The 15394-nt window shown below is 40.4% G+C and overlaps 1 protein-coding gene across 3 annotated transcripts in view; it reads left to right on the plus strand.

Moving 5' to 3' along the window:
* Window positions 1-9264, plus strand: part of kdm4aa (lysine (K)-specific demethylase 4A, genome duplicate a) — a 70109-nt gene extending 60845 nt beyond the window's left edge. For all 3 annotated transcript variants that reach the window (XM_080195326.1, XM_080195325.1, XM_080195324.1), the window contains exons 19-22: window positions 2326-2496; window positions 3039-3158; window positions 4883-4975; window positions 5730-9264. In XM_080195326.1, the coding sequence (XP_080051452.1) occupies window positions 2326-2496; window positions 3039-3158; window positions 4883-4975; window positions 5730-5870 (525 nt within the window). In that variant the 3' untranslated portion in view covers window positions 5871-9264. The remainder of the gene's footprint in view (window positions 1-2325; window positions 2497-3038; window positions 3159-4882; window positions 4976-5729) is intronic.
* The last annotated feature ends 6130 nt before the right edge of the window (window positions 9265-15394 follow it).

The following is a 15394-nucleotide window of genomic DNA, read 5'->3' on the forward strand; positions in this document are numbered from 1 at the left end:
AGGTTTATTTGGTAGCACAAGCCACTAGCTTTCAGAGCGCTGCTCCTTCATCAGGTAAGTGGGAGTTCTGTTCACAAACAGGACATATAAAGACACAAACTCAGTTTACAAAATAATGGTTGGAATGTGAGTCTTTACAGGTAATCGATTCCTAAAGGTGCAGACAATGTGAGTGGAGAGAGGGTAAACACAGTTTAAAGAGCTGTGTATTGTCTCCAGCAGGACAGTTAATGAGATTTTGCAAGCCCAGGCAAATCATGGGGGTTACAGATAGTGTGATATGAACCCAAGATCCCGTTTGAGGCAGTTCTCATGTGCGGAACTTGGTTGTCAGTCTCTGCTCAGCGACTCTGTGCTGTCATATGTCGTGAAGGCCGCCGTAGAGAACGCTTACCCAAAGATCAGAGGCCGAATGTCTGTGACTGCTGAAGTGTCCCCCAACAGGAAGAGGCCTGGTATTGTCGAGCGGTGTTCGTTCACCACTTGACAATGAATGAACACACTTGACAGTCACCAGGCAAGAGTGTTCTCTCCCTGTTGGGGAACATTTCAACGGTCATGGGCATTCGGTCTCTGATCTTTGAGTAAGTGTTCTCCAATGCGGCCTTCATGACACAGGACAGCACAGAGTTGCTGATCAAAGACTGATAGCCAAGTTCCGCACACATGAGGACGGCCTCAAACGGGACCTTGGGTTCATGTCACACTATCTCTATCGCACCATCTATGGTCACCTCATTACAGGAACGATGTGGAAGCCATTGAAAGGGTGCAGAGGAGATTTACAAGGATGTTGCCTGGATTGGGTGGCATGCCTTATGAGGATAGGTTGAGAGAGCTCAGTCTTTTCTCCTTGGAGAGAAGAAGGATGAAAGATGACCTGATAGAAGATGTTGAGAGGTATTGTTCGGGTGGATGCTCAGAGGCTTTTTCCCAGGGCTGAAATGGCTGCCACAGGAGGACGCAGGATTAGGGTGCTGGGGAATAGGTACACAGGAGATGTCAGGGGTAAGCTTTTCACTCAGAGGGTGGTGGGTGCATGGAATTGGCTGCCAGCAGTGGTTGTGGAGGCAGATTTGATAGGGTCTTTTAAGAGATTTCTGGATGAGTACATGGGACTTAGTAGGATTGAGAGTTATAGGTAAGCCTAGTAGGTAGAGATGTTTGGCGCAACTGTGGGCCGAAGTGCCTGTTGTGCTGTAGTTTTTCTATGTTCTATTTGTAACCCCGACAATTTGCCTGGGCTTGCAAAATCTCATTAACTGTCCTGCTGGAGACAATACATGGTGCTTAACCCTCCACTCACATTGTCTGTACCTTTAAGACTTGATTACTGTAAAGATTTGCATTCCAACCATTATTTTGTAAATTGAGTTTGAGTCTTTATATGCCCTGTTTGTGAACAGAACTCCCCACTTATCTGATGAAGAAGCAGCATTCCAAAAGCTAGTGGCTTGTGCTAACAAATAAACCTGTTGGACTTTAACCTGGTGTTGTGAGACTGCGTGCCAAGTATACTGTACCATACATGATTTGATTTATTATTGTCACATATTAGCATACAGTGAAAGGTATTGCTTCTTGCGTGCTATACAGACAAAGCATACTGTACATTGAGAAGGAAAGGAGTGAATGCAGAATGCAGTGTTACAGTCATAGCTGGGGTGTAAAGAAAGATCAATTTAATGCGAGGTAGGTCCATTCAAAAGTCTGATGGCAGCAGGGAAGAAGCTGTTTTCGAGTCGGTTAGTACGTGATTTCAAACTTTTCTATCTTTTACCTGACGGGCGAAGGTGGAAGAGAGAATGTCCAGGGTGTGTGGGGTCCTTGTATGACACTGCACATTCCTAACTGGAATAACTTGCAAAGTAAAATAAACCAGGAGCACAGCTGTGTCTCACCCCCAGCGCTGCTGAAAACCCAGGTCAACTTTCTTGTCTTGTTTGCTTTTCTCACCTTCTCCTGCCCCCTGTGGTAGCAGTGCTGCAGATGGGGAGTGAGAACTGCTGGGGAAGGGGGTGGTCCTATGCTCCAGCATTGGAGTTGGGGTGGAGGATTCTTGAAAACAAACTTCGTTCAAATGAAACGACTTACTGTATTGAATGGTTAAACAGGCTCAGTGGCGCAGATGTTGGTCCAGTGCTGCTTATTTCTTGTCTTTAGCTGGAGATTCTGGAACAATCCTGTCTAAATACTCTGGCAAACTGTTGCCTTATTTAACATGACAGATATAGTAGCTTTATCTGATATTGGATATTTCCTTTTTATGAATAATTGGTGTCAGTGGAGTTTTTGTAAAAGATTCTGATCATTTACTTTTCACAGCGTGCCAAATCATCTTTGAATGATATTGAAGTTGGACAGAAGGTCATCTCGAAGCACAAGAATGGACGCTTTTACCAGTGCGAGGTGGTGGGATTGAGTAAAGAAACATTCTATGAAGTGAATTTTGATGATGGTTCCTTCAGTGACAACTTGTATCCAGAGGACATTGTGGTAGGTGGAGATATTGTTGCCTACAAAAAGCTGTGGTGTCTGCAAATTATAGGGCTGTCAAGATGAAAAGTTTTTAAACAGTGCTCAGCACAGCTCTCAAATCTTCACTGTAGAAAATCTGACTGGCCTGATATCGCAGAGTAAGTATTGGGAGTTTTGAGCTCGGTTCTAATCGATCTGTAGTTCCTCCAACCGGTTTTGTTCTATCCAAATTACTGCACTAAAAAGCACACTAAAGTGGATGTCCAATGCACCCTTTGCATAGATACGAGGATGATCTTTTTCAATTCTTCTATTACCATAATGGATGTGGTGTTAATTAAATACACTGGCCTATTTTTCAAATCTGACCATGCCTTTTTTGTGGTAATGCTGTTAAAATAATATTTTGATCTATTTCCCACTGAAGAATGCCTTACACTAATCATCACGTTGTGATATCTTTTCACCTGTTGTTAATAAATTTACATTGTTCTAAAGGTAAACTGCTCAGAACACAGGTAGAAATTTCTGATTCTTGGATTTTTTTTGCTTATTTTTAGAGCCGTGACTGCCTTCATTTGGGACCCCCTGAACGGGGAGCTGTGGTACAAGTCAGGTGGACTGATGGGCTAGTATATGGAGCCCAGTTTGTAGCATCACATGTTATACAGCTCTACCAGGTAAGAAACCATTCCCAATTGATTACGCATACAGTGATATGCCCGAACTGTGTGTGACTTGCAAAATAGAACATCACTGCATATAACAAAAATATGACTTTAGATGACACCACATTACCTAGATAAGCCCTGAGTGGCAGCACAACTTCTGTGTCTCATCCATAGTACCAACCTTTTGCTTGCTTTCTGACTTGCTCTCGATCCCTCTCTGTTCTCTGCCTATCTATCTCCGGAGCCTGGACCTCTTCCAAACAGAGTTTGCAGGGTCTGGACTACTCTCCATGGGATGCTACAGAACAGGCCAGTTGGGGTGACAATTGGAGATGGCAGGGCAGTGCAAGGAACTGGCGGAGAAGTAGACTTGGGGCTGGTGTGGGGTGTGCACTGTCTTCCCTACTTTACCCCAACTTACTTGTTCATCACCTAATCTGTGGCCTGCAGCTGTTGTGCCCTCTGCTTCTGAATCTCAGGCCTTGATCTCACCATGCAGCCTGGGCCTCTGGTGACTGTAGCGGCAGCTCCAGCATCAGAACATATTGGCGTGGTCAGCTGGGTGGTTGGGGCCAGGGCCACGGTGCAGACATCGTAAAATCAAAAATCATAACGTAAAACAGACAAAAGGTCCTAAAGTATAAGTGACTTTTAAGTGATGCGACTTACTGTGAGGAGTTGCTGTACTTGATGTGCAACCAGGATATTGTCTGCATGTGTTTCTATTCCTGACTGTCATTGAAACTAATTTTTTCTCCCATGGCTGTTCATTGTTCTGAAATAATTATCAATTTAGTAGGTCAGAGATTGCTCCTACAAATCTCCAGGCAATTGGTTCAATAATACCCAATCCATTTAATGTTGACATTTGGTGCTGACCTTGGAGTAATTGACTGGTTTTCTTGAAATATTGACCAAATGGAATGTGGTCTCTTGTTCATATTTTTTCCCTCCCTTTTCAAAACGAAACTGCACATAAGTTGCATCCTATAAAGCAAGCATTGAAAAATCAAAGTGTGTTCAGTGCATGTGAGTTTTTAATGTAATTATCCAATTAGTTATTGCTCTTGTCTTTATGTATGAATAACTGAAAGTTAATATACAGATACAGCAAACAACCATGAACTTTTTATTACAAAGGGATAAGATTATAGAGATTTTACTGCAATTACACAGAGCCTTGGTGAGACCATACCAGGAGTAGTATGTAAAGAGTTTTGGTCTCTTTCCCAAAGTTAGGATATTGTACCCTTGGACTGAGTTCCCTGAAAGTTCATGAGATAGATTCCTCAATTAACAGATGTAGTAAATTATGCCTTTATTCTCTAGAATTCAGTAGAATGTGAGGTGATCTAATTGAAACATATATTTGCTGGGAGGATGTATCCACTGGCTGTGACCTCTTGAGCGAGGGGCTAGACTCAATGCAAAGTTGATCATTTAGAATTGTGTTGAGAAGAAGTATCTTCATTGCTGGTTTTCCACCCCAGAAAACTAAATGATCAGTTGTGGAATAATGGGTTTGTGGATGCAGAATAAGAGATATGGGGATAGTGCAAGAAGATGGAGTAAGTATCAGCATGATCTTGAATAGCAGCACAAACTTGAAGGACTGAATGGCCTACTCCAGTTTAATTGTTCTATTTTGTCACTCCTGAGACTGTAGTTTTAATTAATTGAGCCAATCTTCAGTTCCCAGTGCACACATAACCATGCTTTGCTTATCCATTCAGGTGGAGTTTGAAGACGCATCCCAGCTGATGGTGAAGAGAGAGGATGTGTACACACTTAATGAGGAACTCCCCAAAAAAGTCAAGTCCAGGCTGGTTAGTATGTTACCATTCCGTTATTGCTGCAATTTAAACCCAACAAAGGTTGATCAGAGCTTGGTTTCTTTTGACAACTATTACTTCTTCTTAACTTAACTACATTGCTTTGTTACCTTTCTTAGAATTGATTATGTAATTCTGGGTTAATTTGGCGATTTGGTATCGGCTTATAACATACTGCTTGTGGAAAATCACTTCCAACGCTTCAACTTACAATTGGTTCCAGAAAACTGCATCTTGTCTTAAGTCTGAGCACTATCTGTATTTCATTAATGTCCAAAGTTCCACCACCGTAGGTGGAATTTTAACAATCTGAGTCGGTTTAGCCAGTTGGCTGGATGTTTGGTTAGTGATGCAGAGCGCTGGCAACGTCGTGTGCTGAATTCTTGTACCAGTTGCGGTTATTCATGGAGACCCGCCTTCTTAACCTTGCCCCTCGCCTGAGCTGTGGTGACCCTTGTGTTAACCCTCCCCATGCACATATACACACACTTTGAGGATTGGGGGAGCATCTGGGACTCTGGTGACTTTACCCATTAATATAAAATGTGTGTATTTTATAACCTCAAGTTAACTTTCATTTTTGTTGTCCATTAAGCTTATCAGATGTGTAACGATGCAGAAGATAATAAATATTCAATACTTCGGAGAGTAATTTGTGTATCTAGTTTTGCTTGAGGCTAGCTTTTACTGTGCACTCATGGATTTCTCAGTCTTCAGAATTAAAAAGCTTATCTTGTTTGTTTTGCAGTCTGTCGCATCAGACATGCGCTTCACTGGAATTTTTGCGGAGGAGGAGGTCGCACCTGTGTCAAAGCGACAGCGAGTTCTGAACTCCAGGTATCGCGGGGACTATGTTGAGCCATCTCTGTACCGTGCAATTATGGAGTAAAGTGACTATCATTACAGAAACTGTTCAGAACTTCACCAATGGAAACCCTTGGGACAGATTGGTTTTCATATATGGTTCTATTGTAGATATGTGAAAGCAGTTGAGGTGCAGCTGAGTTCTAATCCCTACAGCAACAAAACTACTCTTCATCACCAAGGGTACCTCATTAACAACACTCCCATGGAACTCAAAATATCGAATATCTTGGGATTTCAGCAAAGCTGTTTTCAAGCATTCTTTGGTCTTGCTTCGAACTCCTGCTGCATTGCAAAGTGCAGACTGATCTGGATCAAGGAATGCCTTTACAGGAGTCTTCAGTGGTCTAGAAATAGGATTGCAAAAAAAAATCTTTGGGATAGATTTCGACACTAACGTCCATGTTCAGAATGAGAAATGCATTTACATTTTAACATTACCAGCCTCTCTTTCATTAACATCTGCATTAGACCATCAAATGAAGCCTGTTGCATACCTGGTCTGTTGAACACAGATGTACTAACTTATTGTACAGCAAGATTGATTGACGCATGGCTGTTTCACCATAGGCATAGAAGCATTCCCTCTGTATACAGGCTGTGAAATTCTGGAAGGTGTGAATGGGTTTTCACAATATCCAGTCATTAGCCCAAAACCAGGGCCAACACCGGTGCTTGGAGTTAAAATTCTTATCTGTATTTATAGGGAAGTCTTAAGACTATAGGTTGGCTCATATTAGACACAAGGTTTTTAAAAAGTTTTTGTTCCCCTAATAATAGCAGTTTACTCAGTGTTCACACTGAAAGTAAGTAGAATAATAAGTTCCTTGAATGGCTAAGTATTAGTGATGAGCTAGCACATGATTTATTGAAGGCCAAATATATTTGAAAAAGCGAAAGAAATTAAAACTGTTCCCATTCTCTCCGTTCCCGCCTTCACCCTTCCAAAGGTGTGCTGATCTTATGTGAACCTTGTACCGGATGGACTTCTGTGCTGTTTTTATCTGTGCCACAAATTATATTTGTTTATTCAATCAATTATTAAATTTTATTCCAATATTCTTGAATTTAATTACAATGTAAAATGTTCCTTTCAATTGCTTTATTGGTTTGGTGTAGACTGTAGCAGCAGATATTGGACAGAACCCCCACACAAGATTCCTGATCAAAATTGATAGGCATTTCGTCTGGGCCCAATTATCTTGATAATGTAAAGTTGTATGCAAAAGTTTTTTCACCAGCTACAAAGACTATTAATGTAATAGACCATTTGGGAGTTGAGTAATTCTATATACTGAATTCAGGCAGGGCCATCTGTTGCTGTTGAGACAGCTTGGAGGAAAATGATAGAACTGAACAGCTTGATGTTATTTAAAGAAAAGTAGGTGGCAAAATTTAGCAGCAAAATGGAAGGAACTACACTTGCTAATTGTATGAGTTCTGAAAGTCTTGTTGCCCCTTTAACTGAAAGGAGAGTGCACCAGTAAGAACCTTTGATTGCTTCCTTTCTTTATTATAAGTACCTTTGAGTCTGTGAACAAAGGGGAAATTTGCATCTAAATTTACTTGACTGTGAGGGAAAAGTGTAACAGTGATTCTAGCTGTATGAGGTACTTAGCCAGCATAACTCAAATACTTCCTTTTCCTTATCCAGAGATCAGCAAGTTTAAACTTTCCAAACGACTTTTATTTATCTTGGTTTTTTTAATTTTCCAGTAGCATCCAGTTTGTGTTTCTGTCTTTCAGCTTAATTTCTTCATGTTTGAAAAAACAGATCCCCCTCTCGAATTGTCTTCAGTCTAACAAGTTGGATCTGAATTGCAATGTGTAGTTTGGGAGTCTTGTATTAACTTTTAACAGTGGAGTTAGAGCTGGGGAAATGCTTTAATGTTTTCCATTTTGTTGTGGGCTGTTGCTGTAAAGCGTTTTGTTGGTTTCTGGAAAATCCAGAATGTTTATGTACGTTCAGTCATTTGGATCAATAACCATTCGACACTTTAGTTTTTAAATTTGTTGCTCCCCAATTTCAATTCCTTCTGGTGGCATTAACACTGAGCCATGAATCGTCATTAGTCTGGATTGATAAAATTTCACATCTGTAATGCAAATGGATCTTAAATGGCAACAATTAGTAATCAGTTTTAATATTTAAGCAAATTTATTTGCAATATTTTCTGTCCTGGTGAATTGAACTTTCTTCGCACCTTGTGTGCAGGTAATGCAAAAAGCCCCTCTGGTTCATTCAAGACCTGAAGATCCGAAGTCCTCATATGATTTATTCCATTGTGGATTTCCCTGTTGCACTACCTGTCATACCACCCTATTTTAGAGATATTGATTTCCTTCCTTTTACATCTTGGGATGGGGGTATAGGGAAGCAAAGCTGATATTTCTAATATAAAATCCTTCTTATTAACATTGATCAGGCCTTTTCTTTAAAAAAAGTAGTCATTAACCTAGGGTCATCTCCACTATCTTGAGCAGAAAAATGTAACCTCCAACATTGCTTGATTCCCGTCAGTTTTTTTGGATGTAAATTATACCCTTCAGCCCAAAACTCAAATAGTAATTGGTTTGTTTATTTCAATCTCCTCTACCTCTTTAATCATATTTTTAATGAAGTATCTCGATGCATCTCTTCCCAGTGAGATTACTCAACCTTGAGATTTCCTTCATAGTTCAGGTTAAATGAGAGTTGACACTGAGTCATGGTCTACCCAAAATATTGTATTTACTGTTCCAATTTCTAAATATGCAGTCCGTGAGTCAGATTAATGCGAGATCATGTTTTCATACATTAATTTGGATACAAGAAGAAAAATTACATTTTGGCTTGTCTGTATTTTCACTTTATTCTTTAACCCCTGCTTGATAAATGATCACCATCCACTTAATGATTCTTCCGTCAGAGGTGGTGAAGGAGTGGTACATCTCTGTAACTTGTTGGTGCTGCAACTATGTGATGGTGATCCAGAGCATTAACTGTAAAAGCTGTTTGGCAGTGGGTGAGGAATAAGTAATTTCTCAAAACCAGTTTTAACAGCTCTTTGTTTCTTGGATACGTGCACTGTTGGGTTTTTAAAAAATTAAAAATGGTATTCCACAAGCCTGGTTGCGCATCACATCTCCACAGCAAAACAGAACATCCATCTAAAAACCCGTATGGAACTGTTTCTCACTCCCCATCCCTAATCCAATAAATGAACAGTTCCTGAAAGCATTGTGTCTAATCTGAGAGACCTACAGTCTACACTACAACCACCTCAGGAGTCTGTACATTAATTGATTGTATTGATCTATAAAAAATGACTGTATTAGTTCAAGCAAACATGAAGTTTAAATGGCTTGCTGTGATTGTTTAGGAAAATAAGATGCGTTGAAATGATTTGCAGTCAATAAATGTCTTTTTTTGTCTTTGATTCTGTCTTGTTCCAATCACCATGAATCTCGGTCTTAAGGTGAAATGCCAGCAGGTTTCCATTTGCACTAAAAATCAGAGTTTTGCATTCGTGTTATAATTTCCTTTCACTAATTGCAACAGCATCAAGATTAAGTAAAATGTGTAATTCTCCTACAGTAAGGGAAGAGGGCAAGAGGTACGGAGCAGTACTCCTTCATTAAATTTTACAATAAGCACTGCATTTTCTGAAATGAGACTGGCACCCTGACTTTCCAATAGTTGGTGTCTGCAGAAACGTGAGACCAGAAGCTAAGATTGAATTTGTGACAATAATCTCTCCTTCAAAGTTAGCAAAACAAAGGAGATAGTCATTGACTTTGGGAAATGTAGTGGAGAACATGCCCCTGTGTACCTCAATGGGAATGAAGTCGAAGTGATCGAGAGCTTCAAGTTTTTAGGTGTCTAGATAACCAATAACCTGTCCTGGTCCCTGCCCATACCGACACCATTAGAAGGCCCACCAATGCCTCTACTTTCTCAGAAGACTAAGGAAATTTGGTATGTCCACTATGACTCACCAATCTTTACAGATGCACCATAAAAAGCATTCCTTCTAGTTGTATCACATCTTGGTATGGCTCCTGCTCTGCCCAAGACTGCAAGAAAATACACAAGAGTCAGGAGTGAAGCCTGGTCCATCATGCAAACCAGCCTCCCATTCATCGAATCTCACTACACTTCCTACTGCTTCAGAAAACTAGCCAGCGTAATTAAGAACCGCAGACGTACACACTTCCACCTTCCGTTGGGAAAAATATACAATAATTTGACGTCATGCACAAACCGACTCAAAAACAGCTTCTTCCCTGCTACCATTAGACTTTTGAATGGACCTACCTCACACTGAATTGATTTTGCTCTACACCTTAACTATGATTACCACATTCTGCACCCTCTCCTTTTCTATGAACAGCATGTGTTGTCTGTATAGCACGCAAGAAACAATACTTTTCACTGTATACTAATATATGTGGCAATAAATCAAAAAGTATATCTTGTGAAACAGCATTCTCATTACCAGCAAGGATATAAAATGTTCCCTTGCTTCTCTGACAGTACATAGGTCCAGGAGAATGTTGACTTGTTTTTTGCCTCTCTTGACTGACATAGATCTGAGCGAAGACCAGCTTTTATCTAATTTATTACTTCGAAAATGGAATGTGTTGTCACTATAACACCTTTATAACCAAGCAATATCCGTCCCACAGGTAGAATGAGATAACTGGTGTTGAACAAGGGAGAAATTTTTGTTCAGGTTATCTTCTGTTTGTGGCAAAAATAAGTTTTGAGTGCCCCAAATCCTCCAGATGTAGTGCAAAAGCTGGTCATGTAGCACAGGCCAATTTTAATTCCAGAGTCTTTCGCAGAGAAAATATTCTTTGAAAGCTATAATTGATTGTGTCCAATAGATATCTCTTCTCACTTCAATGACAATAACTGGAAAAGTTTGCGTGTAAAGAGTTGACATTTTGATGCCAAGCTCATGTATTGATATGTGCTATGTGAAGTATTGTTTGGTGATGGGTTACTTTCCTATTATTCAACAATGGGGTAAGTCTGACTGACAGCAGAAACTTTTTGTTTAAATTCTTAGTTGGCATTTTGCAATCGAGTTTTCTACCACAAACTGTAAAAAAAATGCTTTAGATCTTTTGTTTGGCAGTGATACTTAGATTTGGTTTTGAACAGATGCTGTTCTGTTTCTGCCATACACCTACATCTCCCAGCTTCCACTTTAGCAAAGAACAAGTATGTTCCCAAACCTAAGCATGTTTTTTATCTTGTGGCTCAGTTTGACACTAGAATCCATAATGTGGAATCTATTGTCAGTGATGCTTGGCAGAACTATAAATGACTTCCTCTTTATGTTTGGTGCTGAAACCAAATTTGCATCCTGGAGATCATGATCATTTTCAAAATAGCACTTACAACACTAAAAAAACTGATTGGATAACCACTCCATAGGAACATGAGAACAGGAGTTTATTATTTAGGGGAGGTGATGACATAGTGGTATTATCGCTAGACTATTAACCCAGAAAGTCAGTTGATGTTCTGGAGGTCTGGGTTCAAATCCCACCACTGCAGATGGTGGAATTTAATTTCAATAAAAAAATCTAGAATTAAGAGTCTACTGCTGACCAGGAAAGCATTGTCAATTGTCAGAAAAACCCATCTGCTTCACTAATGTCCTTTAGGGAAGGAAATCTACCATCCTCACCTGGTCTGGCCTATATGTGACTCCAGTGTTACCCCAATGTGGTTGACTCTCAACAGCCCTCGGGCAACCAGGGATGAGCAATAAATGCTGGCTAGCTAGTGATGCTCTGTGCCTTGAGGGTGTCAATTAGATCATGGCTGATCAATGAGCTAACTCCAGATCCCTTTGCTAATCAAAGGGATTATCAGTTGTCACTTGGTAGCACTCTTGCCTTGCTTTAGGTCTTGAGTACAAAGAATCAAGAATGATGCTCTTGTTGTACTATTGGAAGTTCTGTCTTACTGATGAGATGTTAAACCAAGGGTCCTCTCTTAGGTGGAAGTAAAAAGATCCCATTGTAGTATTTAAGTATAATAGAGGGACACTGTATATTGATGAGAGCTTTCATTCAGATTTAACATTAATTAACCTAACGTAATTTGGAATGAAGTTCACTACCTTTGCCTCCAAGTTTTGCCTAATTTCATTTGTGAAGGGTCTTATTCAGACTCTTTTCCCCAGACTGAGACTCCCCATTGGGGACAGGCCGTGCCAGTAATAGAAAACGTTAAACATTTTGATTTTAAAGGTAAGCACAAGGATGGTATGCATTAGCCACTATCATCAGGTATTCTGTTTAAATCTTTATGTTGAATGTGATTTTTCTTTTAAAGCAAGAACTCCACACTATATTCATTTTAGTGACATGCTGGAAATGCAAAAAAAATAAGGACTATTGATTTTATTATTGTTACTTGCATTGGCATACCATGAGAAGTATTATTTCTTGCACATTATATAGACAAAGCATACCATTAATAGAAAAGGAAAGGAGAGAGTGCAGAATGTAGTGTTACAGACATAGGGTGTAGAGAAACATCAACATAGTGCGAGGTAGGTTCATTCAAAACCTACTGATGGTAGCAGGGAAGAAGCTGTACTTAAGTCGGGTTGGTACGTCAGAATTTTGTATCTTTTTCCCAATAGAAGAAGGTGGAGAGAATGTCTAGGCTGCATGGGGTCCTTAATTATGTCGGCTGCTTTGCTGAGGCAGAGGGAAGTGTAGATACTCAATGGATTGGTGGCTGGTTTGTGTGATGGATTGGGCTACATTCATGACCTTTAGTAATTCCTTGCCATCTTGGGCAGGGCAGGAGCCATACCAAACTGTGATACAACTGGAAAGAATGCTTTCTATGATGCATCTCTAAAAGTTAGTGAGAGTTGTAGCTGACATGCCAAATTTCCTGAGTCTTCTGTGAAAGTAGAGGCGCGGTGGGCTTTCTTAACTATAGTGTCAGCATGGGGGGACCAGGACAGCTGGTTGGTGATCTGGACACCTAAAAACTTGAAGCCCTTTCTACTTCATCCCCATTGATGTAAACAGGTGCATTTTCTCCTGTATGCTTCCTGAAGTCGATAATTATCTCTCTCATTTTGTTGACATTGAGGGAGAGATTATTGTCATCGCACCAGTTCACCAGATTCTGTCTCCTTCCTGTCTCATCATTGTTTGAGATCTGATCCACTAAGATGGTGTCATCAGCAAATTTGAAAATCAAATTGGAGGGGAATTTGGCCACACAGTTACAGGCGTATAAGGAGTATAGCAGGGGGCTGAGAACACAGCCTTGTGGGGCACCAGTGTTGAGGATGATCGTGGAGGAGATGTTGTTGCCTATCCTTAATGATTGTGGTCTGAGAGTTAGAAAGTTCAGGATTCAGTCACAGAGGAAGGAGCTGAGGCCCAGACCACTGGGAGGTGAGTTTTGCAGAAATAATGGTGTTGAAGGCTCAGCTGCACTCAATAAACAGGAGTCTGACGTAGGTATCTTTGTTATCTAGGTGTTCCAGGGTTGAGCACAGGACCAGGGAGATCGCGTCTGCTGAGGACCTGTTGCGGTGGTAAGCAAAATGTAATGGATCCAGGTAGTCCGGGAGACGGGAATTGATTTGTGCCATGACTAGCCTTTCAAAGCACTTCATAATGATGGATGTCAGAGCCATCGGCCTATAGTCATTAAGGCACACTATTTGGCTTTTCTTAGGTATCGGGATGATGGTTGCCTTCTTTAAGCAGGTAGGGAACCTCAAGATTGAAAATGATGGGTATTTTTGATCTGTTAACAGATAATGAACGTTCAGCTTTCAATTTTTCCTTCAAGGTTGACTGGCCTATCCCTCTTCCTATACTTACCCTGTTTTTTTTCTGCGCATGCAATTTTTAGCCCAAAATCCTGATTATTGCAAGAGTCTCATGAAGGGAGGGCAAGACGTATTGAAATATTTGTACAAAGTAATACACTCTCTGCAGTGATACTTCTCCATGTAGGTTTATATCTATCCCTCTAGAGCAGAGATCTCCAAACCAAGGCCTGCGGGCCGCATCCAGATCGGAGTTTGGAGACTGTTGTTCTAGAGGGTGCCCATTTGAATATCTTCAAAAGACTCTTTAATTGGCCTTATTGACTACTAGCAGCTGGCAGTTAAATATCACAATCCAGAAGCAGCCAAGAGCACGCTAGCTGTACAAACTGCCAGCACACACACCTCGCAGGATAAAAATCCAATTCTTTATGCCCTCAAATTACTTTTCCTTCTTATTTTGTATTATCAAACTTTTTTTTTATTAATTTGTGGGGATTTTGTGTTGCTGAAAGGCCAGCATTTATTGCCCATCCTTAGTTGCCCGAGGGCAGTTGAGAGTCAATCATATTGTTGTGGCGCTGGTGTCACATGTAGGCCAGACCAGGTAAGGATGGCAGATTTCCTTCCCTAAAATACATTCGTGAACTGGATGGGTTTTTCTGATGATGATTTCATGGTCATCAGCAGATTCTTAATTCCAGATTTTTTTATATTCAAATTCCATCATCTGCATGGTGAGATTTAAACCTGGGTCCCCAGAACTTACATATATTATACTTTGTCCCTTCATCTAAGTCAGTAAATATAGATTGTAAATAGCTAAGCCCCAGTGCTGATCCTTGGGGGCACTCAGCAAGTGACAGACCCATTTGTTCTTAATCTGTTTTCTTCCGTGACTTTTACAGGTGCACCATAGAAAGCATCCTTTCTATGGTTTATCACAACTTGGTATGGCTTCTGCTCTGTCCAAGACCACAAGAAACTACAAAGGGTCATGAACAAAGCCTAGTCTGTCACTCAAACCAGCCTCCCGTCCATTTACTCTGTTTACACTTCCTGCTGCCTCAGAAAAACAGCCAACATAATCAAAGACTCCATGCACCCTGCACATACTCTTTTCCACCACCTTCCCTCTGGGAAAAGGTACAAAAGTCTGAGGTCACATATCAACCAACTTGAAAACAGCTTCTTTCCTGATGCCATTGGACTTTTGAATGGACCTACCTTATATTAAGTTGATCTTTCTCTACACCCTAGCTATGACTCAACACTATATTTTGCACCCCCTCTTTTCCTCCTCTGTACAGTATGCTTTATATAAGCACGCAAGGAACAATGTTTCACTGTAATAAATCAGATCAAAACCAATTCCCTATCCAAGCTATATTTCACCCTTTGAGTCCTTACCTTTTGCAACAAGCTTTTGTGTGATGCCTTATTGAATGCCTTTTGAAAACTGAAATGTACTACATCCATTCATCCCCCACTTACACTGCTAGTTGCATGCTTAAAATTCACTATAGATTTGCCCACACAATTTTCCCTTTTGTAAAACAATATTGATTCTGTCTAATCATATTTCTAGCCCTAGCACTGATCCATTTCTAAGTGCCTTGTTACAATTGCCTTCATAGATTACAACATTTTCCTTTTGACTGATGTTAGACTAACTGGCCTGTTAGTAACATTTTATTTCTTTCCCTCCTTTCTTGATTAGGGGTGTTGTGTTTTCTTTCAAACC

This window comes from Carcharhinus amblyrhynchos, chromosome 9 (genome assembly GCF_965287045.1).
Source record: "Carcharhinus amblyrhynchos chromosome 9, sCarAmb.v2.hapA, whole genome shotgun sequence".
Lineage (NCBI taxonomy): Eukaryota > Metazoa > Chordata > Chondrichthyes > Carcharhiniformes > Carcharhinidae > Carcharhinus > Carcharhinus amblyrhynchos.